Source organism: Hippoglossus hippoglossus, chromosome 12, assembly GCF_009819705.1.
Source record: "Hippoglossus hippoglossus isolate fHipHip1 chromosome 12, fHipHip1.pri, whole genome shotgun sequence".
Lineage (NCBI taxonomy): Eukaryota > Metazoa > Chordata > Actinopteri > Pleuronectiformes > Pleuronectidae > Hippoglossus > Hippoglossus hippoglossus.
In genome coordinates, this window is record NC_047162.1 from 4,070,707 (window position 1) to 4,098,701 (window position 27,995).

The window sequence follows — 27,995 nt, forward strand, 5'->3', positions numbered from 1 at the left end:
ACTTGTCCTGTCTTGACTTGTCTTGTCTTGTCTTGTCTTGACTTGTTCTGTCTTGACCTGTCCTGTCTTGACCTGTCTTGACTTGTCTTGTCTTGACTTGTCCTGTCTGGACCTGTCCTGTCTTAACCTGTCCTGTCTTGACCTGTCCTGTCTTGACCTGTCCTGTCTTGACTTGTCTTGTCTTGTCTTGTCTTGTCTTGTCTTGTCTTGTTTAGTCCTGTCCAGTCTTGACTTGTCCTGTCTTGACCTGTCCTGTTGACCTGTCTTGACTTGTCCTGTCTTGACTTGTCCTGTCTTGACTTGTCTTGTCTTGACCTGTCCTTTCTTGACCTGTCTTGTCTTGTCTAGTCTCGTTTAGTCTTGTCCCGTCTCACCTCACCTCATACAGCAAACGACATTTTGAACAGTCCTCAGTTTTTCTTATTTTCATCATGTCAGTGAAGGCATCGTGTGGGACGAGGAGAGGGGGGGTGCAGCAGTGAAATCCCTCCCCGGATTTGACACACGCGCACGCACGCACCTTGACTGCTTGTAAACACAGAGTCACACGTGACAGCGCGCGGTCGCATTGTGAGCGAGCGGACAAAGGAACGATCCCGGTCCGCGTCGTTGTTGAGACCGAGCCCCGGCGGCGGCGGCCAGGTGAGCGGACAGGCGTCATGACAACCGACCTCCCCTCGAGCATCTGCCCCGAAATGAAGCAGAGTCGCCCGCTGCGTTCGCACCGCGGTGTCCGGTGAACTTCTCCCCCGCGCCTGGACCCCGGAGCCTCCGGAGCGGACAGCGACGTCAGCGGCGCTCTCCTCCGCTCACACGCAGCTGGCAGCGGGTAAACAAAGCCGGAGTCCCTTTGTGTGTCGCCGCTTCATTTCAGCGGGTCTACTCGCCTCTGCTCCGGTGCTGCTCTCCGGGCTGGCGCCTGTCGTTAGCTCGCTAGCCGAAGCCCTTTAGCCTCGACATTTTTTTCTTCTTCTAGCTAACGTTTTAATCTGCTCGTCTCCTCTCCACTGGCTGGATGAGATGTCATTCACCATGGAGGACAACTTGGAGTCCGGGTGGGTGTCCGTCCGACCCCGGCTCTTCGACGAAAGAGAGAGGCACAAATTCGCTTTCATCGTGGCCTGGAACGACGTCGAGGGGAAGTTCGCCATAACCTGCCACAACAGAACCGTGCAGAGACGGGCCACTTTCCTGGACCCGCTGCTCGACTTCAGCCCCGGCGCCGCTGTGCCTCCTGCCCCCGGAGCCTCCGGGGCAGAAAAGCACGCTAAAAGTCCAGGCACCAAGAGGAGAGACGAGGCTAAAGTTAGACCCCACTCCGTCCCCAAAGGGAAGCCCACAACAAAGCCCGGTGCCGGGGATAAGAAGGCTTTAAAAGCCGGTGGCTCACAGACATTAGAGTGTATCAGCCACACGTTAGGGTCCTGGGACATCGTGACTCCCAAGGTGATGGACATCGAGATCCTGGAGCCCGTGGATGTCCTGCTGTCTCCGGATGACTCCGACCCAGGGGACGGTGACGCCGGCGGCCGCGAGGACTTCAGCTGGGCCGGGCTGTTCTCCTTCCAGGACCTGAGGGCGGCCCACCTCCTGCTGTGCTCCGTCAACTCGGACCTGGAGCCGTGTCTGCCGTGTTTCCCGGAGGAGCCGACCGGAGTTTGGACGGTGCTCTTCGGTTCCACCGGGGTGTCGCAGCGGGAGACCGAGGCCCTGTGCTACCAGCTGCAGGTGTACCTGGGTCATGCCCTGGACACCTGCGGCTGGAAGATCCTGTCGCAGGTGCTTTTCTCCGGGGGCGACGACACGGAGGAGTACTACGAGAGCCTGAGCGAGCTGAGGCAGAAGGGCTTCGAGGACGCGCAGGACCGGGCCAAGAGACGCATGCAAGAGGTGAGATCTGCATTTCAAAGTACATCCGATGCGAGGAGAAGATGTTTAGTGTGTAACACATGATGTTGAGAGTTTCTAAAAGCACACGTACGCTATTTAAAGTCGTTTAGGAAATGACAGGAAACCCACCGACATTGTTGATCTTTACAAACAGGAAGCATCACAAAGGCACAAAGAGGTATTTAAAAAGTTAAAAACATATCCTAATACCACAACCCTAACCCAAAACACAAGCTATAATAAATATATAGTATGTGATTATTGACAAAAACTAAAAAATCTCCATTACTGTTGTCCCATACCTCTGACTCTGTTCAAAATCCACATGTGAACACATCCATTCATTCATCCGGCTTTTTTGCTGCTCATCCAGATCCACTGGAGCTGAAACGATTTATTGATTTAGGCGATGGACAGAAAGTAAATCTGCAAATAGACTAGTACCAAATATAGTACCAAACATTTGCTGGTTCTAGCTTCTTAAACATGAATATTTAGTTTTTCTTTGTTATATATGACTTGGAACTTGATATATTTGGGTTTTGGATGTTAGACCAGTCAAAGCAAGTCAGTGGAAGTTGTCACCTTGGGATGAGAGGAACTTCAAATGGCACTTGCATTAAAAATATATATATATTATTGACAAATTGTATGAGAAAACCATCTTCAGAGTAATCAGTAATGAAATGAATCATCAGTTGAATCCCTATATTTAGTGATTAATACATAACATGAGGAGTAATTATCCAGAAGCACTGAAAGACAATGTGCACTTTAATTCTGGGGTGGTTCTACTGGTTTTCATTGATATCCTTCACGATCACGAGACAGGTGTTAGATGACATTCTGTGACTTTGATATGTAAGAAGTCTTAACTTTCACTTGGAGGAACCTGCAGATAACTGGTCCCATGCAGTCTGTCGTTTTCAGAGCATAATTGTGCCTCTTGGTCAGCTCATTCGCCTCCTCCTCCCCCCCCCCCCCCCCCCCCCCCCCCCCCCCCCTCCCCCCCCTCCTGTGTTAAACCATCTGTTGCTGCGAGTTCACAGGCCTGTAATATGATCGGCTCTGGCCAGACATCACACTCCAGTTGGCTGGGCAGTGTGAAGGGAGTCGCGCAGAAACACGGGGGGAGAACGATCCGAGGTGGAGTTACTGAAGTGACGCGTCAGCACAGCTGTTGGGACTGTTTCAGTTGTTGGTCCACAAAGCTGGAGACGCACATTCAGCTCAGCAAGCGTGCGACAAGCTGACAAATGTTTTTCATTTATGCCCATTGTCGGGTACCATTGACAAATCCTACCAGAGCATAGTGGAAGCTACTACTAATACTATGAAGTGTAAACACAAGCTGGGTCATGATGATCAGCAGGGAGGAGACTGAGCAGCAGGCAAAGTCTTTCACCTGCTCTGTTGTTTTGTTCAGCAGATAAACACACAAAGAACAAACAGCAGGGTAAGTAACCAGGAAGAGAGTGTTTAAAAAAAATACACAATGTCTCACTTATACACTCAGAGGCCACTTTATTAGGTACACTGGTTAAATATAGTTTAATCCCAGACAATAGCTCAGCCATAAATGTTCCCTTCGCCGAGATAATGATGCTCACTTTAATCTAACTTTATTCTTGTTATTGAGGTTGCACTTTGTGGTGGTCTGTCTAAAGTCTTGCCAACACCCTCAACAAACGTGTGGTTGCAAACTGTAACCTTCATAATAACTATACAGTTGTATGCGGTGTAACAGAGCTCTTCTTGCACACACATCTCTGAAGGAAATGGCCCCTGTTATTGTTGTTGAGTTTCCTGGATTCTCTGTGGAGAATTGGTCAAAACAAGGATGAAATGGGAAGTTGAGTAATGTAGTAATGTAATCTGAAGTATCTTAATCTTCTGAAAACGTCTTCTTGTTGTTTGGAAAACTCGTTAGTTGCAGTCATAGTAAACAACAGAGACATATTTGTCTTCGTATCTTGTCTCGTTGTTTATTAGATGTCTATTTAATATTTTTGTCTCACCATTTTCATGTGAACACAAAGTTAGAAACACATTGTAATTTAAGGCAAGCCAGCCCAGCCACTAACGACTACAGCCTCAGAAGTTACCATAGAGTTAAATAATACCGCTCTGCTGAAGTGTGAACAACAAGACAGTTTTAATAGAGTGCGCGTGCCTCCATTTTCCAATTTCCTGGTCACTGAGTCCATTCTTGATAACCCTGGACTGTAGGTAATATTATAAGCCAAACACTGACCTGGTCCCACTAGTTTGGAGGCCAGAGTCTAGATTTATTGGAATGTTGCGATGGGAAGAAAATGAGGACACACACACACACACACACACACACACACACACACACACACACACACACACACACACACACACACACACACACATGCGCGTTTTACCTCTGGGAAGGTGGACTCAGGGTTTTTATGCATTTGACCTGAGTTACAGAAATATGAGAGGTTACTCGTTAATATACTGTCGAGCTGCACTGATGAATCTATACAAACCTAAATGGCAAGTGCTTTTGATATTTGAACTAGAATGGCACAAACCTCCGCCAAGACCTAACAGTCCCCTTCTGAAACCGCATTTTAAACTGCTTGGTCCTGATTTTTATTTGTCTCCATACCAAATCGCACGCACTCTTATATCATTCCCATTAATATGCCTGATGTTTTTCATCAAGATCCATTAATTGTTCCCTGTCAAAAAACACTGTATCTCACAACGTGAAGAAAAGGTGTGTGTGTGTGTGTGTGTGTGTGTGTGTGTGTGTGTGTGTGTGTGTGTGTGTGTGTGTGTGTGTGTGTGTGTGTGTGTGTGTGTGTGTGTGTGTGTGTGTGTGTGTGTGTGTGTGTGTGTGTGTGTGTGTGTGTGTGTGTGTGTGTGTGTGTGTGTGGCAGGTGGAGAACCACTGTTGTGCCCTGACCACAACTTTTCACAAGCTGCAGCCTCAGTCTCCTGACTCTGTGATGTGTGATTATGGCTGGGACCAAATATGCAGGACAGACTGTGGAAAACAGTCATAAGATGTAGGGCATCCGTCTGTTAATCATTGACCACAGACACAGTTTTTATCTGTGGCCTGTCTTTACACACAAACAGCTCCCTTACGGTAAACCTGACATGCTGCAAGCTCTTTGTTGGTAATGGCCATGTAAAGCGTAATGAAAAATGATGAAACATTAACTAAACTGTTATGCAGGCAGGATAAAGTTGAACAGCATGATTAAAACAGGCTTGATGGTTTACACTACAGTGTTTGGCATCAAACACAAGTCAGTTAATGTCAACTTGGCCTGTAACAGCTGTCCATGCACTTCAGGGCTTCAGAGACTTCTTTTCATTATAGATTAATCTGCAGATTATTCACAATTGATCACTTGGTCTATAAAACCCTAGAAAACAGAACATATTATGAGTTTCTAGACTTTAACTTGACATATTTAAATGCACATCCCTCATAGTTTACCTCATCCCTCATTACAAAGGCTGCAGTGTGAGGTGATGTTGAATTGTGTTGCATTGGACCCAGAGGTGGTTTCTAATATTAAGCTCGCCCCATTTATATCAATTATCAAAAACACCTCAGTATAATGCAATTTAGTTGAGCAGCATCACAAACTGCATCCTCCAAAGAAATCATGCACTGGAATCAATACCTCTCTAAAACAGTATCAACTAAAACCTAACATTATATCCTCGATTCAGTGAGGATGTATTGCAGTACATTTATATTAGACTGCACAAGTTTCCAAGTGGTGTAGTAAACCATCACCTGAGGGTATCTTTGAGCTGTCATCTACAGGTACTGTTATTACCATTGTACTTGATCTGCACCAGCAAAAATACCTGTAGTACAATGATGAGCCAAAACATTATGCCCACTTACAGATGAAGTGATTCATGTAGATTTTCCTGTATGAGTTTCACATCTCAAGGTGTGGGAATATATTAGAAGTTAAGGGAACAGTTGCCCTAAGCCAGTTTGACAAGGGCCAGATCAGATGGTTATTGTGGCCATATGACTCAGATAAAGCATCCCCAAAACAACAGAGGCTTGTGGAGTCAATGGTGGCGAGTACCTGCTGACAGTGATCCAAGGCAGAACAAACCACAAACCACAACCCAGTGAGTGCGTTGCATGCTCCTGCGTCTGGTGCTGTATTGACTGATCTCTCTGGTCCACTCTGATCATAACATGATATTGTTGTACAGAAATAAACCACGTTGCTGAAAGAATTTGTGGCAGCAGTTCAGAGCTCCGTTGATTCTCAACTGGCGGCCGTTCTGCAAAGAACCTGGCCACTGAGCGTTATTGGTGGAAAACATAACTGGCATTCCCTTGTAGACTTACTTTGCTTTTGTCGACTCTTCGCATTCAGTTTCCAAAGAGCTTTTTGTGTCTGCTCAGATCACAGTGGAGGCGTGTTCCTCCTGTGAGATGTTTCAATTAAAAGCCAGAGAGAGAAGTGCTCCAGCAAGGCAGAGCAGATTTAGCTGTGACAAACTGGAAGAGTGAGTTCTGATGACAGGGCTGTACCGGCTACACTGTAGCTCAAATCACTCACAACATCCTGTAATTACGATCTCATTGCACATTGGAGAGCAATCTGTAGACTTAGCTAAATTTAGCACATGAACATTTATTTATTTCTGTGACATCTTTCAAATAAGTTGGAAAAGTGAAAAATAAGTACATACACTCACTGCTTTAATTCAGCAGTTCTGGTCTGTATTTGTTTGGGATGTCATTGGTGATTTAAGAGATAATATGCTGGGTTGGTGGACATGGCTTGGCATTGCGTTATGCGTTTACACAGTGCACGAAGCAGTTAAAGTCACATCCTGTTGAGGTGTGCATCCTGTTGCTAGTTGGTAGTGCTATGATTATGTTGAATATTAACATATAAATATGGTCACGCCAGGTCATCAGACATGTTAAGTCTTGTTTCATGTTTCATGGCGATATGGCGACGGGCATGCTGTTAAAGGAAATCACACGATTAGCACAACTTTTCATTGTCGAGGTTGTTTTCTAGTTCGTTAAAGTAGAACGTCTGCAAATAGCAAAAAACAAGCAAAAACTACTTAATCCAAATGGCTGACTTAGTTTTGGGTTTGGAATATGGGTCCTCAGACGTTTTTGTACGTCTGGGCATGATGCATATGATTTTCATGAATTTTGGTAAAACAGGGGGCTGCACTTTAGGGAGCGCTATCAAGTCAATCAGGCAGAACCCTTGCGCGAAAACCATTTCACATGTTTTCACACAAAATTATGTTTCTTTCAATGGGGCAATATAGCAGTAGCTGCTCGGGCCCTGTAAAAAAACGGACTGAAGATTTTCAAATAATTTTGTGTTGATGAACTAATAGATTAGTTAACTCTGTGTTTTAGCTTAATAACAAATGTTAAATGTCTGCATTTATATAAATGGACTGGATAACATGTTTCTAGTCTAATCGCCCAGTCAAAGCGCTTTACGCTAAAAATCACCTTTACCCATTAACACACGCATTCATACAGCGCTTCTATGTACAGCACTTTTTGTATCACACTATCACACACTGTGGGAACAGCCGTCGGGGGTAATTGACTACAATTTACAAGAGTAACAACAACAACATAAACAACGTTAGAGGCTGTTAAAAGAGAACGATGTCGAAGAGCCTGTGTAGTGCCTTTGGCTGCAGACTGGGTGTTTGGAGGCTAATTGTTCCTCATGTTGTGCTGCAAGTCTCTAGTCATGAACTGACAACATTCAATGAACTATTATTTTCTTAGTGTTTAATGACAGTTTGCTTGGAAACCATTATTTTGTGAAACAACATATAATTTCACCCTGAAAAGCAATAAATAATGTTGTTAAATGAACTTAAAGGTAACCTCCCATGATAAACACTCAGCATGATTGATGAACCTGCTGGTTATTATGTCTTTATTTACTTTACCGTGAACATTGCCTATCACAACTTCTTTTGGCCCAAACTGACTTATTGAAATGACTGTTTGTCGTCCTACTAATAGTCCAGAACCAGTAAATGTTTAGTTAATAATCACTTGGGACAAAGAAAAGCAGAAATCCTCTGCACTGGGAAGCTGGGACTAAAGAATGTTTGGCATTTTTGCTTTTGTTTAATCGACTAATAGTTTTGGCTCGAATTAAGACGTGTAATCCTGCTGGTTCAGCAGCTCAACACACTAAGCAGTCGCAGGCCTTCTGGCCCTCATCAACAAATAGATTTGACCATGTAAATACAGTTAAAGTAGAATGTGCCATTATATAAAAAAAATCTGCAAGGAACTGTCAAATCAATTCCGGTGATTAATTCTAATTATGTCTAAAAGTTAGTTTGAATCCAAGTTGATGAAGAGCAAAGCTCTCGTTCACTGGTGCCCAGGCAGGAGTCGACTCAATTATCCCAGGGGTTTTCCTGGCTGGCATGGACTGCAGGGGCAGGGAGTCGGTGTACGTTTGGTCAGCGGTTACCACGGAGACGCAGGCCCAAGGTAAACAGTAGGAGCAGTGTTCGAGCTGAATCGCGCTGTGTCTAGCCCGCTCCCCAGCATGGAGGGCCTTGGAAAAGCAGCCTGGAGTTAACATAAGAGTGTCTATTCATATCTATAGAGAGAAGAGCACTTCATTCACTGCTCTGGACGAAGATTGGGTGGTGGTACATTTCAATATCATATGAAGCAGACGTGAAGGAGGTGTATTGTGCTGTATAAATCGGGTGCAGTGATCTCTGAGAGTTGGGAGCTGCATTGTGTTTGTGTGTACAATAGCTGTTTTGATGACGCTTATCTCATCAACAATGCACAGTCTGTGGATCGCTGGACATATGGTATGAATCAGCAACAGTTGGGGCCAATTCATTCTCATTGTACTGCACTCAAACAATGTATTTTATGGTATCACTCCTCACTCCTCACCGCACGCGCGCGCACACACACACACACACACACACCAATGTGCCTGCACTCTCATACTCTTTACAGTTGACAATTACTTTAATCAGTAACTACTCTCTCTATAAATTATGTCTTAAAATTGTAATATATTGATTAAATAAATAAAAATCTCTTGGTAATATCCTGGATCACGAGTTGATGTCTTGTTTGGCTTTACCAAAGCCCAAATTGTTTTCAGTTTACTGTTATAGAAATTTCATAAAACCTTCAAATATTCACACCAAAGAAGATGGAGCCAATAGACTTTAGGCAGTTTTTTCTTTTCAAACATTAAATCATTCAATAGGAATCACAGGCCACATATAGACTGAAAGTACTGAGAGACTGACTGACGCAATGTTGGTGGAGCTGAAACACTGATAAATCAATTAGTTGCTTGTCAACATTTTAAATTGATTAAGTGTTTCAATCACTTTTGAAGCAAAAATAGTGAAACGATACCAAATACTTGCAGATTATTCTCATGAGAGTCAGGATTTGTTGCTCATCTTTGTCATATATCATCGTAAACTGAACCTTTTGGGGTTTTGGACCAAAGTAGTAATAACTCTGCAATGTTGTGATGGACAAGTACTGGAGCTGTAGTCCTAATCTTTTGACATTTGTTTTTATTGGATTTGTAGATAGACAAATATGAAACGACGCCAGCCTTGTCAGGTTTGAAGTGGATCTTTGTCTGCACCAATTTCCCAACCGTGTCTTTTTTATCTCTGTGCGTCTTGTCCCAGGTGTTGGACAAGCACAAAGCCATGGACAGCATGGTGGAGCTGCTGCAGGTGTACCCTGAGGAGGACGAGGCGTATGCAGAGCTGCTGGAGGCAACGACTCAGCTATACCACTACCTGCTTCAGCCTTTCAGGGACATGAGGGAGCTGGGAATGCTGCGCAGACAGCAGATAAAGGTAACGCGCGCGCACACACACACATACACACACACACACACACACACTGCCATCTGTTTTAGGGCTTGATTTAAGTAGGTTTAGACCTCGCTGTAGCCTGGTTACTGGTGTGTCCTGGAACACACTTTGACTTGTGTCATGCTGCCTCTCCGCTACAGTGCACTCCACCAGTCACAATGCCGTCTTTTGTGGTTTGAAAAAGCCAAGGTTAGCGCTAGAGAACGAGCCCAGAACCACTGCACGATGAGGTCCTCCATTGAGCCTGCCCTTCTAAGCCCACTGTAATGACATTGGCATTGGTTGCTGAGGCTACATGTGGTAGCGATGGTGTAGTAGCCGATCCGTGCTACCCTCTAGCTTTGCATCTGGGGGCTGTGGAGGGCAGAGGATCAGCCAGAGAGGCTTCCCCCCCCCCCCGCCCAGAGCGGCTTAACAACCAGCATAAGTATTATTACAGCAGCCACTAAACCACTCAGTAAATCTGCAGCCTCAGCACACTCTTCTGTTTTCCACACTCTTTCTCCACTCCATCTTTGTTGTTTTACTTCATTAGAGGCTTGAAAAGGGAAGTAAATCTGCAGGCTAATCTCTACTGTCTCTGAGCCTTCATAGAGCTGGGTTCAGTGTGAACACATGCCTGGTCGGGTCAACAGGTCACAGTCCTACTTGATTAACGGCCCAGCAGGAAGACGTGACATACTGTTCATTAAGGTGGTTTCTGAACAAATGCATGTAATGGCATTAAAATACAGTCTGACAATGGATGGATATTTTTTAACTGCAGATACAACAACTCATCCAACAACAAAAATAGACTCAAAATTATTAAGTTGGCATTATTCATATGTTACCCAGACCTCATGGATAAATGAATTAACAGTTTAAGTAGTAGCGAATGTCATTTTCTTGTTTTTAATGAAAGAAATGTCAAAACTAGGAAACCAGGGATGACATTTCACAGATAAAAAGTTATTTTACCATATATTACTGTTACAAATGCGTTGACTTCTGTGTGTGTATTTTATAATATGAAGCCTGCCAAAATGTGGTTAGTCTTTTAACTTTAGCCCATCCACCATCGTTTTTTTATCAATCCTTTATTCCGAAATCCAAAATATCATGGCAGCTAGGGCTGAACGATTTGGGAAAATAATCTAATTGCGATTTTTTTCCCCCCAATATTGCGATTTAATATGCGATTTTTATTTTTTATTTTATCCTCTTTTTTTTCCCAACAAAACGTAATGAATGATTTAAATATGACCAACACATCGTCCATTCATTAAGCCGTGCAGCCAGCACCATATTTGACGCGTTGTCCGTCGTGATGCAGATGTGTTTCTCCTCGTGGAGATCCCAGCTGGCAAGCCCCTCTCTCAGGCCAGCTGCAATATTTTCCCCTGTGTGGTTGTCTGGGAAGTACGCAGCTTGTAGGCAGCGAGCTTTGAGGTTGAAATCTTCATCAATAAAATGGACTGTAAGACTCTGGTAAGGCTCAGATGTGCGGCTTGACCACATATCAGTAGTAGTAGCAAAAAACTCCACCGTTTTAAGCTCCGCGGCGACTTTCTCTTTGCACTTTTTGTACAGCTCCGGTATTGCAGTCTGACTGAAGTATGTACGGGAGGGTATACTGTACCGTTTATCAAGCGTATTTATCAATGCCGTGAACCCAGGCTTGGTCACCGTGCTGAGAGGCACCATATCTTTAGCAATGAACTCGGTTATCGCCCGAGTGATTTCCCCGTGCCGTTTTGAATTGCGGTCATATGGAGTGACACTATCAAACATTTCGGTCAGTGATCCCTGTCTTGAGGTATTTGGCTTGTCTGGCGCACTGGTGCTCGGCATTTTGGCCATACAATTGTCGTACATGGTTTTATGGTATTTTTTTAAGTGCTGGAACAAGTTTGTAGTGTTACCCCGTGAAGTAGCAACGGTAGCACGGCATGCTCTGCACAACACCTGACACTGCGCAGCATCATCTTTTTTGAAGCCAAAATAATTCCACACCACCGACGTGCTGTTCCTCTTCGTGACTAAAGTCTCAGTTGTGTCAGTTTCTGACTGTTCCGTTGAGCCAGAGGCCATTGTAACAGGTTAAAGGGCAGCATGAAATGTTGATGCAGCCCAGTGCCCTACTCTCTTTCGCACGTTGTAATCGCGCACATTGCGGTTAGAAAATCGCGTTTTATCATATCACGATTTTATCGCAAATGCAATTAATCGTTCAGCCCTAATGGCAGCTATTGCAACACAGCAGCAGCAACTTTCAAACTGCTGCTTGTTTTTTTGTGCCTTTTGTGCAGCATTAACGGATGCCAAATTAGCTTTAAGCAGTTTGTGTTTGTGGATGTACAGACAACTGTCACTGTATTAATTTGACGTAATAGGATACCTTGTAAACCTGATGATTATCAGACAAGTTTTGATGATTTGTTTTTTAAGCAAATTTATGGATTGTTTTTGCAGTGAACACCAGTAGTATCCCTGGATCAGTGAATCAAAACAAATTTACATCATGCGTGTGTTCATGTTTGACTTTGTGACGACTCTGGGAAGAAGTAGTGCCACTATGGACGCAAACTGTGGCCAAAGTCTGACAAAGTCTGTGTCTTGTTAGCCTGAGTTTGACTGTGCAGCGATGTTACTGAACAATGACTGGACACATCTTGTCCATATCTCTGCCACTGTGTTTGTCTTAGACTCTCTGTCATTCGCCCTCTGCTGTGCTGCGAGTACTTTCCCTTCTCTGAGATATGTTGCTCACACAACATGCTTATCCAGCATTGTGTCACTAACCAGCACAACTGACTGCGTGGGTGTGTTAATGACTGTGTATTATGATGGAATTTGGATTCTTGGGCGGGTGCTGATCTAAGTTTAGAAATTTTACACAATCACCAAAATGTATGTCTCACTTTCTCCTTAAAGTCTGGTGATATCATATATATATATATATATATATATATATACATAATCTTGTTATTGTCTATGAAGAGAAAAACCCACAATGAATTGATCTTACTAAAAAGTATCACATGTGTGTCCAAAGCTTGATATGTTACTCCTCTGTGCCAGAGCTCCATTGTTTTCCAGAAACTATTAAAAACAGATTAGTGGGCCACTGTTGCTACATGCTTTATGGGTCTTCCTCAGAATCTGAACTCTGCTCGATGCCAAAGTTTCAAGCTCTCCCACCTGCTCCCCTCAGGGCGATCCAACGACTGAAAACAAAGCTGTATGCAAATGAATCCCTGATGCCAGTGGAGACGGGTGGTTGCTCCCAAACTGATGAGTCATGAGGGAGACTCTCGTTTTGGGACTTAGCACACAGGATTCTGAAATTTACATGCAGTTTGCATCTTACTTGACGTGGCAAAGTAAAGATGGGGAAACAAAGAGAGCGGCTGCTGAGTATCAGTTCCTTGCTGTAGAATTACAGCCTGTTCTGAGTTTATCTGTGAGTGCACGTGACACCACATGAACTGGAGTTAAGGTTAAGTCGTCGATTAGAGGGGTTCAGACTGTGGACTGAATGTACAAAAATATCTTCAGGAGTTCATGAAGTGTTTTATTGCTGTGGTATATTTCAAGCTTTTCAGGTTCACAGAGGCTACACAGTCTACAGTTGATTAGGGCTACAATTAAGTTATTTTCAGTATTGGATGGTCTTCTGATTATTTTCTCTTTTAAATAGTTCATCACTTAATCTTTTGGTCTATAAAATGTCAAAATGAGGTGAAAAATGTCAATCACAATTTCTTAAAACTCAATATCACATCATGAAATTACTTCAACGTTTCAGAAAAGGAAAGAAATTCAGCTTAAAATAGATACAAATTGAAAATTCCCCAACACAAAACTTCTCAGAGGACAAGGTAACGTCTAAAACAACTAGTTTTGTCAGACCAGCTGTTGAAAACTAAAATATTTTCAGATAACACTGATGTAAAACCCAGAAAAGCAGCATGTCCTAACAATACAAGAATGGCAGCTACCGAATATTGTGGATTTTTGCTTTAAAAATATATCAATTATCAAAATAGTTACAGATTTGATCAAGTGATCAATTTCTCGTCTGATCTTTGCAGCTCTACGGTGATAATTCAGCTGTGTCCTTCTGCAGAGAGGCAGCTTTCCACTTGACTCAGTTTTAGACATCTCACTTTAACTGAATCAGTCAATGACCCGGCAGATGGACAGATGAATGAATGCACACCTGAATGAATCATCAACAAAGGGTGTCAGGTATTTTGGTGAATGGTGCATTGTGGGACAGTCCTATTGCATGTCGGAGCGCTGCAGCACGGGTGTCCTGTTGCCTGGAGGGTCTGAGTACTGTCATGAATTAAAAATGTGGTTCCTCTGTGCGAGTTAGTTTGTAACGCAGTGAGCTCCAGTTACTGTTTCACATCAACTCCATCATTACACGGCAACGGTCGCCATGGTGATCACGTGTGCTAGTTTAACATACCCAGGGTGTCTTTCTGTTATCAGGCTTCATTGAACCCAACATTGGTCATCCTGGGTAAGCTGTTTGCTGGTTGTCGACTGTCTCAGTTAACGCTGGGTTTTCCAGCGACGAGCGCGTTCATGTGGTAGAGTCAGCAACATCGTCTGAGCCCTGAATCAAGTTTGTAATATGATATGAGAACAAACACTGATATCTGCTGGTAAATTTGATTACAGAAACAGACAAAAGGGACATTCAACATCGGGAAATCATCATATGATTACAGTAAAAAGAAACAAACATCTTATTAAGTTAAACTAAACTATTACGAGCATGTGATACAGAAGTTGTGCAGGATAGACCACTAGTACTTTTTCATCAAGATCCATGAATTACTCCCTGGGAAATCTTCGAAAATATCAACAAACATTTACAATGTTGAACAAAAAGAATACTCCTAGATCTGGCCCTTTGTCTGGATTCATGCCAAAGTGTAATGGGTTCTTTCTTGGCTCATGTCCCGTCCTTTCTACCAAGTTTCCTGAAAATCCATTCAATAGTTTCCGTGTAATCCTGCTGACAAACAAATAAACAAATGGACGGGTGAAAAACATGACCTCCTTGGCAGAGGTAAAAGCAGAAGGAAAGCAAGAAGAGAATTAATTATCTGTGATAAGATCAGTCTGACTGAAATGTTCATTTATACTCATGGGAAACATTAAACAGTGTGTGGATAATTTTTCTAATAAAAGACATCAGTGGTTTTAGTTTTTATTTCAAATTATCATCACAAAGTCTCAGGAGTTCTGTCGAGAATTAAAGAATCTTTGTTCAATGAAAATTATTATGAATTTATTTAGTGTAATGAACTCTCCCTCAGTTTGTTAGAAGCTTTGTTTAAAAAACCAAAGTGGACACATTGAAAGACAAAGTTATCAAAAAAGACAAAAATATCTGCTGCTCCTTATTATTTGTCACTTTATTGCAAACTCTTTTCTCGCTATCAGGATCCTGTAGATCGATGACTCTTGTTTTCCAGTGATCTAAATGGTCAGCAGTTATGCTGTATGTTGAACTTAACCTGCTCTGGAGCATGTAAGCTGTTCAGCATAATTTACAATGGTGATTTACATCAGTAAGTAGTGAGACAGCTTTGTAGGAATGGAAACTGTATTTATCTGGCTAATCACAAATCCTGCTTCGTACAGGCCCCTGCAGTGTACGTTCAGCTATGAAGAAAATTTGAGGCCTTGTATCACAAGACGCTTTCAGACATGCACTGAACTCCAGATAATCTCCTGACATTCTCCAGAGGGACCGTATAGCTGTTTTTAGACCTGTCCTGTGGAGGAACTCTGAAGAATTGGGGCCACACTTTCTCTACCGTCCTCCTCTCACACATGCACAACACAGCGGGAGATTCTCCGCTCAGGCGCGTTCACAACAGTAACAATATCCTCCAAAGTATTCAGGTGAGGGATGGTGCAGCAGACAAAGGCAGGATGGAACGTATTTATTCCACTGCGGAGATAACGTGATTTAGTTCACAGCACATCGTCGGCTACTCTCACTAAAACCCTCTTGACATCTTCATCTGTGTCTTCTACTACTTACCTTTTCACGAAGGTGCTTTCAAATTTTTTTCCATCTCAGTTTTGCGTCTGTCGCTTGCATCATCAACCCCCCCCGCTTGCGGTGAATCCAGTGGGGATCCCCTGCTGTGTGTTCATATCGACGTCTGAGGACTTTATAATAGGGGGCCAGCAACAGTTCACATCGACCGAGTGGGTGTGATAACGTTTTTAACACTCGTCGCATGCAAAACTGACAAAAAAGAATACAAATATCTCAGAAAAGGATGTGCCATACACGTAGAAAACACAGACGAAGGTGTCAGGAGAGCTTTTGATGATGAGGTGTGCTGTAAACAAATACACGTGATCTCTGCAGCAGAATGAATGTTACATCCTGCCTCTGCCTGCTGCTCCACCCCTCACGTGAACGCTCCAGAGATTTCTGTGTGAGCGAAGAATCTGCTGCTGCTTTGTTCATGTGCGAAAAGGAAAACCCCGGATAAAGTCTTGACCCAATTCTGCGGAATCATTTTTTGTTGGACCTTTCCATTTTCTGTTGTCAACAAACCTCATTAAAAACCAAAGCCATCAAGGTGTTTTACTCCCCCCCCCCCCCCCCCCCCCCCCCCCCTTCTCTGTCTGTGGCTCTCACCCCCCTGTCCATTGATTCCTACTAAATATTTAAGAAATTAATAAGAAATGGGTTACACTTACATGGTTTTATTTATTAAAAAGACAAACTAATTTCCTTTTAACAGATGGGCACTATTGTTTTTTGGAAACAATGCTCGGAAAAGAGGAAATGTTGCCTCTATTTCTGCAGTGGATTAATGCACATTTGGTGCAGTGATTAGTTCCAGGAGCAGGATGTTATTTTCAGCCTCAAAATAAAGCACAGTGCCAATGTCACCAAGTGTTTATAGATTTTGAAAAACAATGGAGCTCTATGGAACAAGCTTTAGCTATGCTACAATGATGTTTAATTGCATCAAGCTATTGGACAACAAGAAAAATCGAGAAATATATTTTAAATGGTTCTCACCATCGTTTCTATTTTCAGCTCTGTAGACTCTTGGAAGTCGGCTGTTGCAGCTGCCTGATAAAGACTGCCTCGTATCTAAAACTGTGTTACTCACAAAAAGGCTTTTACAGGCTATTTTAACCAAATGAGATAAGGGCCACCATGACGGTGTCCATGCTGTAATCCCAGCACTTTACCACGGGAACTTGCGTCACTTCTATTCTCAGTGAGTCTGTCACGTCTGTGTTTTGTCACCAGCAGCTGTTCAGCAGAGGTGCTAAAGGAAGTCATTCAATCACTTCTTCAATGCTGCCTCGAGAAGAGGAGTCAATAAACAAGCTGCCGGATAACCTGAAAACACATGTGATGCTTTATTATCCCAAACATTAAGAAAACATGAGGATCTCCAGTTACCACGCAGATCTGTGTCTCAGCTAAAATACACTTTGAACATGCAGTGTTGTCAGTGACACTTCTCCCTCCTCAGTCCGTCTCACACTGTATGTTAATGAGCAGTGAAGAATGAATGGTGTTTACATTGTGCGGGTCAGGATTAGGTCAGGTTACCAGGTGACATCAGGAGGCTGCAGCCGAGAGGGAAAGTGACCGATTAGAGACGATTGAGTTTTAAAGATGTTTCTCCATCATGTCATTCTGCGTTTAAGAAAGTGACTCACTCACCAGCTTCTTTATCTGTATCTCTCTGAAAGGTATTTTGCTAAGCAACTAGCTGCATAGACAATTAGGATAATTACATGTATTTCCCTGTGTTTCCAGACACTATGTAATGTATACACGTGTGAAGTGTCACTTTCCAACTAGCTTTAGGCTACTGAACTTTTACAGGAGATGTATATTGCCAGAAAAGCTTTGTATGAAACCAGTGAAACAGACATCTATGGCCGACATGTCAGCAGGGACGAAGGGAACAACAACAAAATGCAAAGAAGATGAAGATACAAAGGGTTCGGTCAGATCACTTTGGTTACTGTATACAAATGACATGGCACTTTTTCTAATGAATGATATAATCCATTGAATAACAAAAACATTTAAATCTGCATAATATTGTATATAGAAGTGCATGTAACTGCCAAATTAGTTCCACAAATCTTCTCAACATCTCAAAAACATTCTCAATGCAACTGATAAAACGTGTTTTACATATTCAGCATTAGTATGTTTGCAAACAAGTTAAACCGTCTGCCATTATTATTCTTATTACTCTGGCTGACACAATAATCTGATGCGTATGGGAGCAAATTAGATCCTAATCGAATTAAATCTCATAGATCAGCACTACGGTGAAAATTAAACAGAATTCAACAAAAGCAAAACAAAAAGTGTAAAACCCAGGGTAAGCCTATTCCCTATTTTTAGAGAGGTCGCTGAGAAGGAAACTCGGCTTCATGTGTTGCTTCAGAGTTGAAGTTGAGGTGTTTTCACCAGATTTTCTTTTACTTTCACAAACGACATCGGACGTAGACGTTGTTATGTTTTACATTTTTAAGTTGAAGATGAGGGAGAGGAATGAATGGGAGGATATTATGGAGACTGCTGCTCCTTCAACCTTCCATCTTGACTCAACACTGGTCATTTTTTTCCTCCCTGCTACACACTGGATCACTTCTCTAACATACCCAAGTACATCAGACATACTTTTCATCAGTTACTAGCATGAAAAAAAGTTTAGTTTTTTCAAAACTCACCTTATTGTTAAGACTTAATCAAAATGTATCATCTTGTAATCCTTGACTCCGCATCTATAATGTCATTGTATTCTTACAAATGTAATCTGGGCTGATAATAGTTACTTATGTTTTGTTATCTAATGACGTAATCCCAATTAAATGTAATCTGTTACCACCCAACCCTGGTTATACAACAGATATTTCAAATGCCATCAGTGTCGCAGTGTCGAGACAAACGACTCATGTGCTTGTTGCTCTGTGGCTGTTAAGTGTTGGGCCTCTTGTTCGATGTGTTCGCATGTGGGTGCAGCTCTTTCGCTGCTCTACGTTACTGTACTTACAGCAATCTGAGCAGTGAACATATCTGAACAGTGAGATCATAGCTCATAGGAACTCCAGTTCAATTTCTACTTTAATATAAAACCTTTTGCTCTTGGCTGCTCTCTTTTTGTTTTCTTTCTGGTCTGTGACGTAATCTCTCCTCCCCCTCTCGCTCACTGTTTCACCCCTTTTAAAAAGACCCCTCCCTGTTCTTGTCCCTCACGTGCAGACACACACACACTCTCCCAGTACAGACAAGTGGGTATGCTGGCGAACATAAATCAAGTCCATTGAGGTTTGCTGGCGATTACCACATCCTTGTTTATTTTTGAGCACCTGCACACATCTGTTTAACATTGAGATATTAATGTATGACTGTATGTGCAGGAGGCCCTGAGCTAAGCTGTGTACATTTTGTTCCTGAGGGTTGTGTGTTTAAGTGAACTCCCAGGACAGAACTCCACGTGGCACAATTTTTTCCCTGTTTCTCACTCTTTTCACACGGCCTGACACGAGCCAGCGAGCTGTGAGGAGCCAGATTCAGTTTGACAGAGTTGTGCCACGTGGAGCCTCGTAACCTCAACTCCTTCCTGCTTGCATTCAGATTTCTTTTGTTTTGTAATCACCGATTTTTTTGTCTATTAAATATTTGATGCCAGCCCAGTAGGACACTAGGTTAGTGTGACTCCAGACGTAAACAAGCACAGTCATAAGTCGCTGGTAGCACCATCTGCTGCAAGGTGCTGGTATTACAGAGCAACTGTAGTCAGTGATCTGGACCAGTGGGTTCTCAAACTGTGAGGTGAGCTGTGGAGGGAGAGAGGTGGTCATGTGCATGATGGTTTTAAAAACATCAGGAAGACATTGTGACACGAAGCTCGTAGAGGCAACTGAGCTACTTTAAAACTATCAGTCTGATTTGTGAACAGTGATTCAGAGTAATAACTGGGTTAAATCTAGTAGTGGAGGAAGTAATGACACATTTTGCTAAAGTACAAATACAAATAAAAACATTCACTTTTTTTACTTGAGTAAAAGAAAATAAGCACTTGCTTTTGAATGTATTAAGTAAAAGTGAAGCCCATTTCCTAATGCAACGGTCTACAACGTCAACTGTGCCTAATGTATATTGTGGTATATTCTGTCATTAATAAGGAATACTACCAATGATGCCACAGAAAACAGTTTGTATCATCGTATTAAATCACGGGTCACTCGGTGGTCTCTTCCAAATCCATGTCTGGTGTTGTTTCACCGGTGATGCTGCAGGAAATGTGGTATAATGTTTCCTGCCCGCTCTGATTGGATCAATGGACCAATTTCGCTCTCGTTATTGATTTAAAAATAACCGCTACAGCCCTGTCCAGCTCTCCTCGTGTAACGGCCGGTCTCCTGGTATCTCCTCCATGCTTTTGCGACTGTGCTGGGAGACACAGCAAACCTCACGTATGGGTGTGCCTTCCTGGAGGAGCTGGACTACCTGTGCAACCTGATAGGGCTGCAGGTGCCGCCTCATGCTACCAGTAGTGACAAAGACACTAGCAGAACACAAAACTAGAAAAGAATCAGTCAGGAAGGATGAGGAGAGAGAGAAACTGTAGCCACCACATGTAAAACCATTTCCTTTTTGTGCGTTGTCTTGCTTTTGCCCCCATTGCACCTGTCACTTTAATTTGCACCAAAGCAGGTGACATTGTTTGTGCTTCCTGAATGGACACATGAAGTTTAACTGACTTGGTGTTTCACTGTGATGTATTTCCCTTCATTTTTGAGAGCAATGTATGTTCATGCACTGCTATTCTCTATTTCAAGGACTAAATGAAACAGTACTTGTGGTATGTGCAACAGTTTGGGCATCCCACCAAGTCAGTACTTAGTAAACCCCACGTTTGGCAGATATCACAGTGTCGGCTCTTAGTGCAGCTCACTGTATTTCAGATCTACACACAGAGTTTCAGTGATGTTCAGATCAGGTGACTGTTGCAGTTCAAAAAGCTTCAGCTGGTGTTTCTTCAAGTGGTTCACGGTGGATTTTGAGTTCTGCTTTGGATCCTTGTCGTGTTCTAGGAGTCAGCCAAGAACAAATATTTCATCTATTGACATAGATGAAAAAAGAGATGCTGAAGAGTTTTACAATTGGCCCAAGAGTTAATCATCATGTTTTTTACTTTTCTTCAGTTCCTAAGTAATCCAGTGATTGTTCTCTGTTCATCCATGGACACACTGCAAACATGCTGACTTTTAATGGTGCCAGTAGTCCAAAACTACAAATAAAAAGAAACTGGGCTCAATAGGGAGTTAACTGCAGCTAACCCACTGAATCCACAGCAACAATATACTCTCTGTTTGTATCTGAGTATCTGCCAAACAGACGACAAAGAATAATAATAATGACCTGTTTTAACACCATCAGATCTCTCTGGAGACGGAGCGGCTGGGTCCTCGTCGTGTGGAAGGCCTGAGGAGGGAGGATGAGGAGTGGCAGAAGAAGGCCCACGCCGCCGTGCTCTCCATACAGGACCTGACCGTCAAGTTCTTCGAAACCACGACTCGATCCCAGAAAGGTAAACACAGAGAGGGCGGATTTCCAACCGACGTTTTAAAACAACCTTCCCTGTACAGGACCCTCATCTCTGACCTCTCACATGCCAGTGTTCTCCCCACCCTGCTCCAAAAGTATTCTAATCCACAAACCATCTCAGCTATGCAAAGAAACAACTGAATGCTGTTTAGCCAAGGAATAGGTTTCAAGTAACTCGGTTTTGAGTCAAAGAGTTATTGTCAAACACTGCTGTTGTGTTTATTCATTCAGTCAACAATTATGATCTCAATTATTTTCATAATTCACAATTAAATGTTTAGGCTTTAAAGCATCAGAAAATAGTTCAAAAAATGTCCAAGGTGATTGTTCAAATGTCTCCTTGTGTGTGACCAACAATCTAAAACTCAAAGACATTCACTGAACAACAAATAAATAGAAACAAGCAGAAACTCAAGATGTTGAACTATTGTCAAACCAGTTTCCAACTATTTTTCTACTGATCCACAATCATTTGAATCTGTGTTGCAGCTCTGTTTGAGCGTATGCGTGCTGACCAGAAGAAGTTTGGCAAGTCGGCGTGGGCAGCAGCAGTTGAACGCATGGAGCGTCTGCAGTACAATTTCTCCAGAGAAACTCTGCAGCTGATGAGGGCCAAAGAAATCTGCCTGGAGCAGAGGAAACATGGCCTGAAGGAGGAGGTAAGGTGTCGGTCATGTAGACCAAGTTGTGTGTGTCAGTGTCAGATTGTGAAGTTTAACTTGGTGGGTTTTTAAAGAGGTGGCAATGCTCAGTAAGTTAGTAACCCAAACCCAAAAGCCCCAATGACACCACTGAGAAATGAGGACATTTGAATAAAACAGCCTGATAATAGCCATGTTGGAAGAATGACCTCACGGCTCAGACATCCTGTGATGGAGTCCATAACATCCTGGTCTACACCAGTGGAAATGACTCAATGGGAATGACCGCCGGGGTAAAAACATTTCTTTAAAATACTCCCGAACTCCAGTTTACCTTTTCTAAACTAGTGTGGTGGAGCTCAGCACTTACAGAGAACAGCAAAAGTGCCTCAGGTTCTATATCCACTGAGCCACTTCTATTAAAACAAATCAGGTAGAGCTGCAAAGCACTTTGGAAAATCTGCTAAATTTGCAGCATGTGCTTTTTACTCCTGTGGAAGTGTAACATGATCATGTGGCTGTGACTCTAGATGCAGGGTCTGCAAGGTGGGGAGGAGGCCATGCTGCGTCTGGACCAGCTGGAGGCGCTGTACTACGAGTTGCAGATGCAGCTGTATGACATCCAGGCGGAGGTGCTGTGCTGCGAAGAGCTGCTGCTCAACTCTCAGCTGCAGAGTCTGCGCAGGCAGATGACAGGTGAGCACCTGCGTGTTCTGAGTGGGACAGACTATAGTGTGCATGCTTTCTGTCTGTGTAGGCAAAAATAAACAATCTGACAGACACAGTGGGGTGTAGCATGATGATCTCTGCTTATTGCAGATTATTATTACAGTATAATTCTTAAAATAACCAAATTTGAGGGACCAAACATTTGTTGTGTTGTGTTTTTTTGTCTATGCTAATCAGATATTTTATTGGGCTTAAAATCAAGTAACAATTTATCTCTAAACAAGATCTCTGATCATGTATTCATGTTAATATATTAGTAGTCTACAAAAAGTTTTTAAGAAATGTGAGAAAATGCCATTTTCATTTTTACAGAACCGTCTTCCGATTGCTTGTTTTGTCCAAAACACTGTCTTTTTTACTGTCATGTGACAAAGAAAAGCAAAAACTCTCACCCTTTAGGAGATATTTTTGCATTTTTGCTGATTGATCATCGTCATCAACCAAATCTAGTTGCCGAATAATTTTCTATAAATACACTTATCGTTTTTTTTATATGAACAAGTTAATTGTTCGGTCACAGGTCACAGCAGCTTTTTGAACTAACAACCTGTACACGGCAGCGTTTTGATGAATCTCTTCTCATGTTGCACCAGAGCGTCAGGATGAGGTTGTGTACTACGATGCCTTTGAGAGCCCCGACGCCATGAAGGGAGAAGAAGACCCCGCATCGCCGCCCTCCCCCCTCAGGGACGAAGACCTGAGCGTCCTGCAGCAGAGGACGCGGCAGCTCGAGGCTCGCCGGGGTCGCATCACCACCAAGAAAGTCTACCTCAAAAATAAGAAGGTAAGCACTGACGACTGATGATGAAGTCGGGTTTTGTTGTGGAGATATCTGGAGAAAGTGCAGCTATTTTTATGATTTGTGTTTTATTTCTTTTTCCATTCATAGGAAATCTGTATAGTCAATCACAACCAGAAGATACAGCAGCGAGGCCAAGGCTGCCCTGCTGACAGCAGTTCTCCTCAGCCACTGCAACAGGTAAAACTCAGAAGATTCATCATGGCACACACAATACATGAGCCTCTACATATTTACTGCATTGTGAAACAGAGGGGTATTTTGTACCAGAGGGTTGAGAACTGGCAGGAAGCAGGAAGTGTTTGGTTCTGGGATGAACAAGATGAAAACTGTGTCTGTGGCCTGACCTTTGTTTTTTGCTATGACTCCATGAAAGGTTCAATGAAGTGAAGCAAAAAACAAACGGAGTAATGTGCTCTCTTTTAGCAGATTTAGTGAGGAGTCCGGCTGCTGCGTTTTGGACGAGCTGTGGCTCGCATGTGAAAACATAATGCTTGCAATGTGGTTTACTCTCGCTCCGGGAAAGAGTGAAAGAGAGAAGAAAACACTCACTATAATGCATTCCCTAGCCCCTTACTCTAACCTTAACCATCACAACTAAATGCCTCACCCTAAACCTAACCTAATTCTAACCCTAAAACCAAGTCTTAACCCTCAAACAACCATTTGAATTTGTGAGGACCAGCCCAAAATCTCCTCACAATGATGGTATAGAAGCAAAATTGTCCCTCATAACTATAGAGAGACATAGACAGACACACAGAAAAAGAGCGTGCACAAGAAAAAAACTGCCCTTCTGCTGATGTTTTCACATCTCTGTAACATATTCTACAGACATAGATATTGGTTATTGCAAAGGTTTATTTGTAACCTAATGTCGGTGTGCCCTCTAGTGGACAGAACTTATAACAACCACATACATAAGGTGGTAAATAATCAGAAAAAATGAATTGAAATATTATAAAAAACGGATTGACGGCTTCTATGTTCAAGAGAGGTCACTACAATCGTTTTCACTTCATGACTTGCCTTACTAAATTAATCCAAATCAAAGACATTGTGATTTACTAAGAAGCTTTTGTTGATTGTTTGGTTTGGATTTAGAATTTTATTGCATCATGTACAAACCATCAGCTGTTAGAATTTGATTTGTTCTGGTTTAAACAATTAAACTGAGTCTTCTCAGATGTTGTGTTTTTGAATTCAACAAAACTACATGTTATGATCTGCCTAATGATCATTTTAGTTGTTGTTGTTGTTATTGTCGTCTAGTATCTTGTGAGCCAATAGGCTGTCAGCTGTAAGCACAGAGTCATGTAAAAGTCCTGCTGAATGTTGCCGGGGTGTTGATTTATATTCTCTAATAGGTTCATGGACAAATAATTTATTATGAGCATTAATAATTCACACTGCCACTAGACCCCGTATATCATTAATAGTGATGAACAGGAAGTAAAGTGAGGGAAAAGGGTGGGGTCTTGCATTGTGACATCACTGGGGGGATGTTGATGTGTTTTTAATTGACATACAGGGAATAGGACACAAGCACAACTCAAACCTGTTTTAACAATTTAATCAAGCAACTACTTTAAGAACTAGAATGGCACAGATACCTGCAGATACCTGCACCAAGGCCCAACAGTCCCCTGATGAAGCCACATTTAAATTCACTGGATCTGGATTTTTATGTGGATCTTCACTAAATTGATCTGTCATAAATATCAGTCCTTTTAAACATTACTTTTTCCTTGAAGACCAATGAATTATTCTCTGAGAAACCACAGAAATGTCAAAAAACACAATGTTAAAGAAAAAAAAAAAAATCCAGGATCTGCCCCCGATCCAGATCCACACCACAATGTAAAGGGTTCTTTTCTGACCTATATCACATCCCTCCACCAAGTGTTGTGTAATCCGTCCAGTAGTTTTGTGTAATCCTTCTAACTATCACACAAGCAAGTAATGGAGGTATTTAATAACCCCTCCTGAACCCTAAAACAATCAGTTTTTGTTTCTGTCAAGGGAGGAGAATATGAAGCAGACGATGAAGCCAAACAAAATGCCCGGGTGAGTCAGGATAGGCAGAGGACGCTGGACAGACTGCGAAGCCTCAATCAGGTGAGAACATCCGCAGTCTGATGTCCAACTCAACCAGCCTCCTCTGAGCTGTCATCACCGTTCACCCTGTTTATTCCCCACACAGCGTTATCCGGGCCAGGTGACTCTGAAGTCCAGCCGGCTGCGTCTGAGTCAGGGTCACAGTCGGAGGAGGGCGGGTCAACAGCCGAACACGCAGGCAGCCGGCGTTCAGACCGACTGCATCTCCGACCTCCCCCAGCTCTACGCTCCTCCGCCCGACGCCTGCGGCTGCGACACCATGTCTCTACCGACGGTTGACCTCAAAAGCCTGGCCTCTTCGCCTCCCTTCCTCTCGCTGCCTCCCCTCTCTGCTCCCCCATCTGTTCTGTCAGCGGGTCCTCCACCACCTCCTCCTCCTCCGCCCCCTCCCCCTCCACCTCCCTCGGAGCAACAGCAGGGCGAGGACGGGGACAGGAACCCTGCAGCAGGCAGTCCGGTGCTGCAACATGAGTCAGAACCCTCCTCGCTGCCCCTGGCTCCATTTTCCCCTCGATTCTTTGACAGCAGCCAGCTGCTGAATGCGAGGACGAAGCTGAGGAAGACGGCCTCGCTCGACTCCTCACAGTGGAGGAGAGGTGAGGAGGCAACTTGCAATCCTGACTTTTATGAAACAGAGATATTGTGTTTTGTTTAAACTAATATTCCTGGTTGATTTGGTGACAGCCGAGGTCACTGAGGGCCTCAGAAAGTTTGTCAAATACTTATCAAGCAGCTGATTTGTCATTAACACGACTGAAGATGAACATGTTACAATGCAGCCAAACAGAATCACATCACATCTACATTCAGCCGTCAAAGTTTTGGCTTCCACATTTGTCTCCAGACGTCTGTCCACAGTGTAAAACCAGAACAACGTCCTGATACTAATACCAAACTGTTTATGCTAAAAAGCAGCACATATTTCCTGGTATCTCTTGATATGCAAAATTAAGAAAAGAAAATTTCCCCTCTGATTTAGTTCAACTTTATTCTCATCATTTCAACTTAAATTTCACAATGTTTAAAATGTGTGAATAGAGAGACTGTTTTATTTGCAGCTGATAAAGACTCAATGTTAACCAGCAGTGATTTCAAAGCTTCACTCAAACGCTGCCTCTATGTGAAGTAAATGGTTTTTGTGTGTGTCTGCAGCGAGCTCCCCCATGGACGAAGTGCTGGCTTCTCTGAAACGCGGCAGTTTCCACCTGAGGAAGGCCGAGCTGCGAGTCCTGGCCCCGGACCCGGACGACGACAGCGAAAACATCCTGGCCCAGATCAGGCAGGGCGTCCGGCTGAAGAAGGTCCGCACCCGGCCGGAGCACCAGCAGCGTCAGGCCAGGAGCTTCCTCCACTCGGCCGACGCTCTGACCCGCAGCATCCACGAGGCTCTGAGGAGAATCAAGGAGGCCTCACCAGAGTCCGAGTCTGAGGACGAGGGCCTCCCGTGCACTGACTGGGAAAACTAGTTCATCAGAAGGATCTTCTTTTTTTTTTTTTTTTACTTCTCTCTTTCATGGATGTGTGGAGCCAAAATGAAGAGTTACTGTACAATGGCTGAAGTTAAGCGGACACCTCAGACTTTTATCACGTGTTTGAACAAGAAAACCCTTGATTCACTTTTTTAAATATCAGACAAGCGGCTCAATTAGTTTCATACTTGTGCGTGTGGTTTGTAGAAGACGGACCACTAAGGTTGTTTTTTTTTTTATGTCGCTGCTGTGGCGTTCTCGGCGAGGACACAACCTCTGACCTCCCGGGGAATCCATCCACATGTTGGAGTCGTACTGTACTGTAGCTTGCTGTGATGGGTTTGTTTGAAGAAGTGAGTATTTTGTCTTTTCTTTTCACCTCTCTCTCTCTCTCTCTCTCACTGTCAAAGCACTCAGACGCTCCACCAATAACTTTTCTGTATGATTTTTACATTACAAACATACATAGGAAATGTCAGTGCATAAGAATCCCTAAACATGCACATGTATGCAGGACAAGACAATTCACACTCACTGAAAGAAGTAATTGGACATTTTGGAAGATAAGGACGCTGCTGCTGCTTCATGTTTCACTTTTCAGACATGAATTCTGGAGAATGTCCGCACGATTGGGTCCGGACCTTCTCCAGAGTTTCTCTTTCACACATGAACAACACAGCAGGAGACTCATTTCATGTGTGAAAGCAGCTTTTCACAACTGACACTTGTTCTAATCTTCTCAGCTGGAATAAGTGAGTTTCCCAAAATGTTGAACTATTCCGTTAATTAGTCTGATATGAGAAGTGGAGCTACACGAC

General features: G+C 43.1%; 1 protein-coding gene across 1 annotated transcript; it reads left to right on the forward strand.

Moving 5' to 3' along the window:
* The first annotated feature begins 493 nt into the window (after positions 1–493).
* jmy (junction mediating and regulatory protein, p53 cofactor) lies at positions 494–27,785 on the forward strand. Its single transcript, XM_034602115.1, has 10 exons — positions 494–1,890; positions 9,604–9,777; positions 21,254–21,404; positions 21,911–22,080; positions 22,593–22,758; positions 23,385–23,575; positions 23,681–23,770; positions 25,613–25,708; positions 25,794–26,304; positions 26,861–27,785. The coding sequence occupies exons 1-10, from the start codon at positions 1,021–1,023 to the stop codon at positions 27,172–27,174; spliced, it is 2,733 nt and encodes a 910-aa protein (XP_034458006.1). The 5' UTR covers positions 494–1,020; the 3' UTR covers positions 27,175–27,785.
* Positions 27,786–27,995: the final 210 nt, after the last annotated feature.

Bases quoted from the DNA above. Each gene is read 5' to 3' on its own strand.
- jmy (XM_034602115.1), top strand. From the start codon at position 1,021: ATGTCATTCACCATGGAGGACAACTTGGAGTCCGGGTGGGTGTCCGTC. The intron at 22,081-22,592 runs GTAAGGTGTCGG...CTGTGACTCTAG, and splicing joins AACATGGCCTGAAGGAGGAG to ATGCAGGGTCTGCAAGGTGG. The intron at 23,576-23,680 runs GTAAGCACTGAC...TTCCATTCATAG, and splicing joins TCTACCTCAAAAATAAGAAG to GAAATCTGTATAGTCAATCA.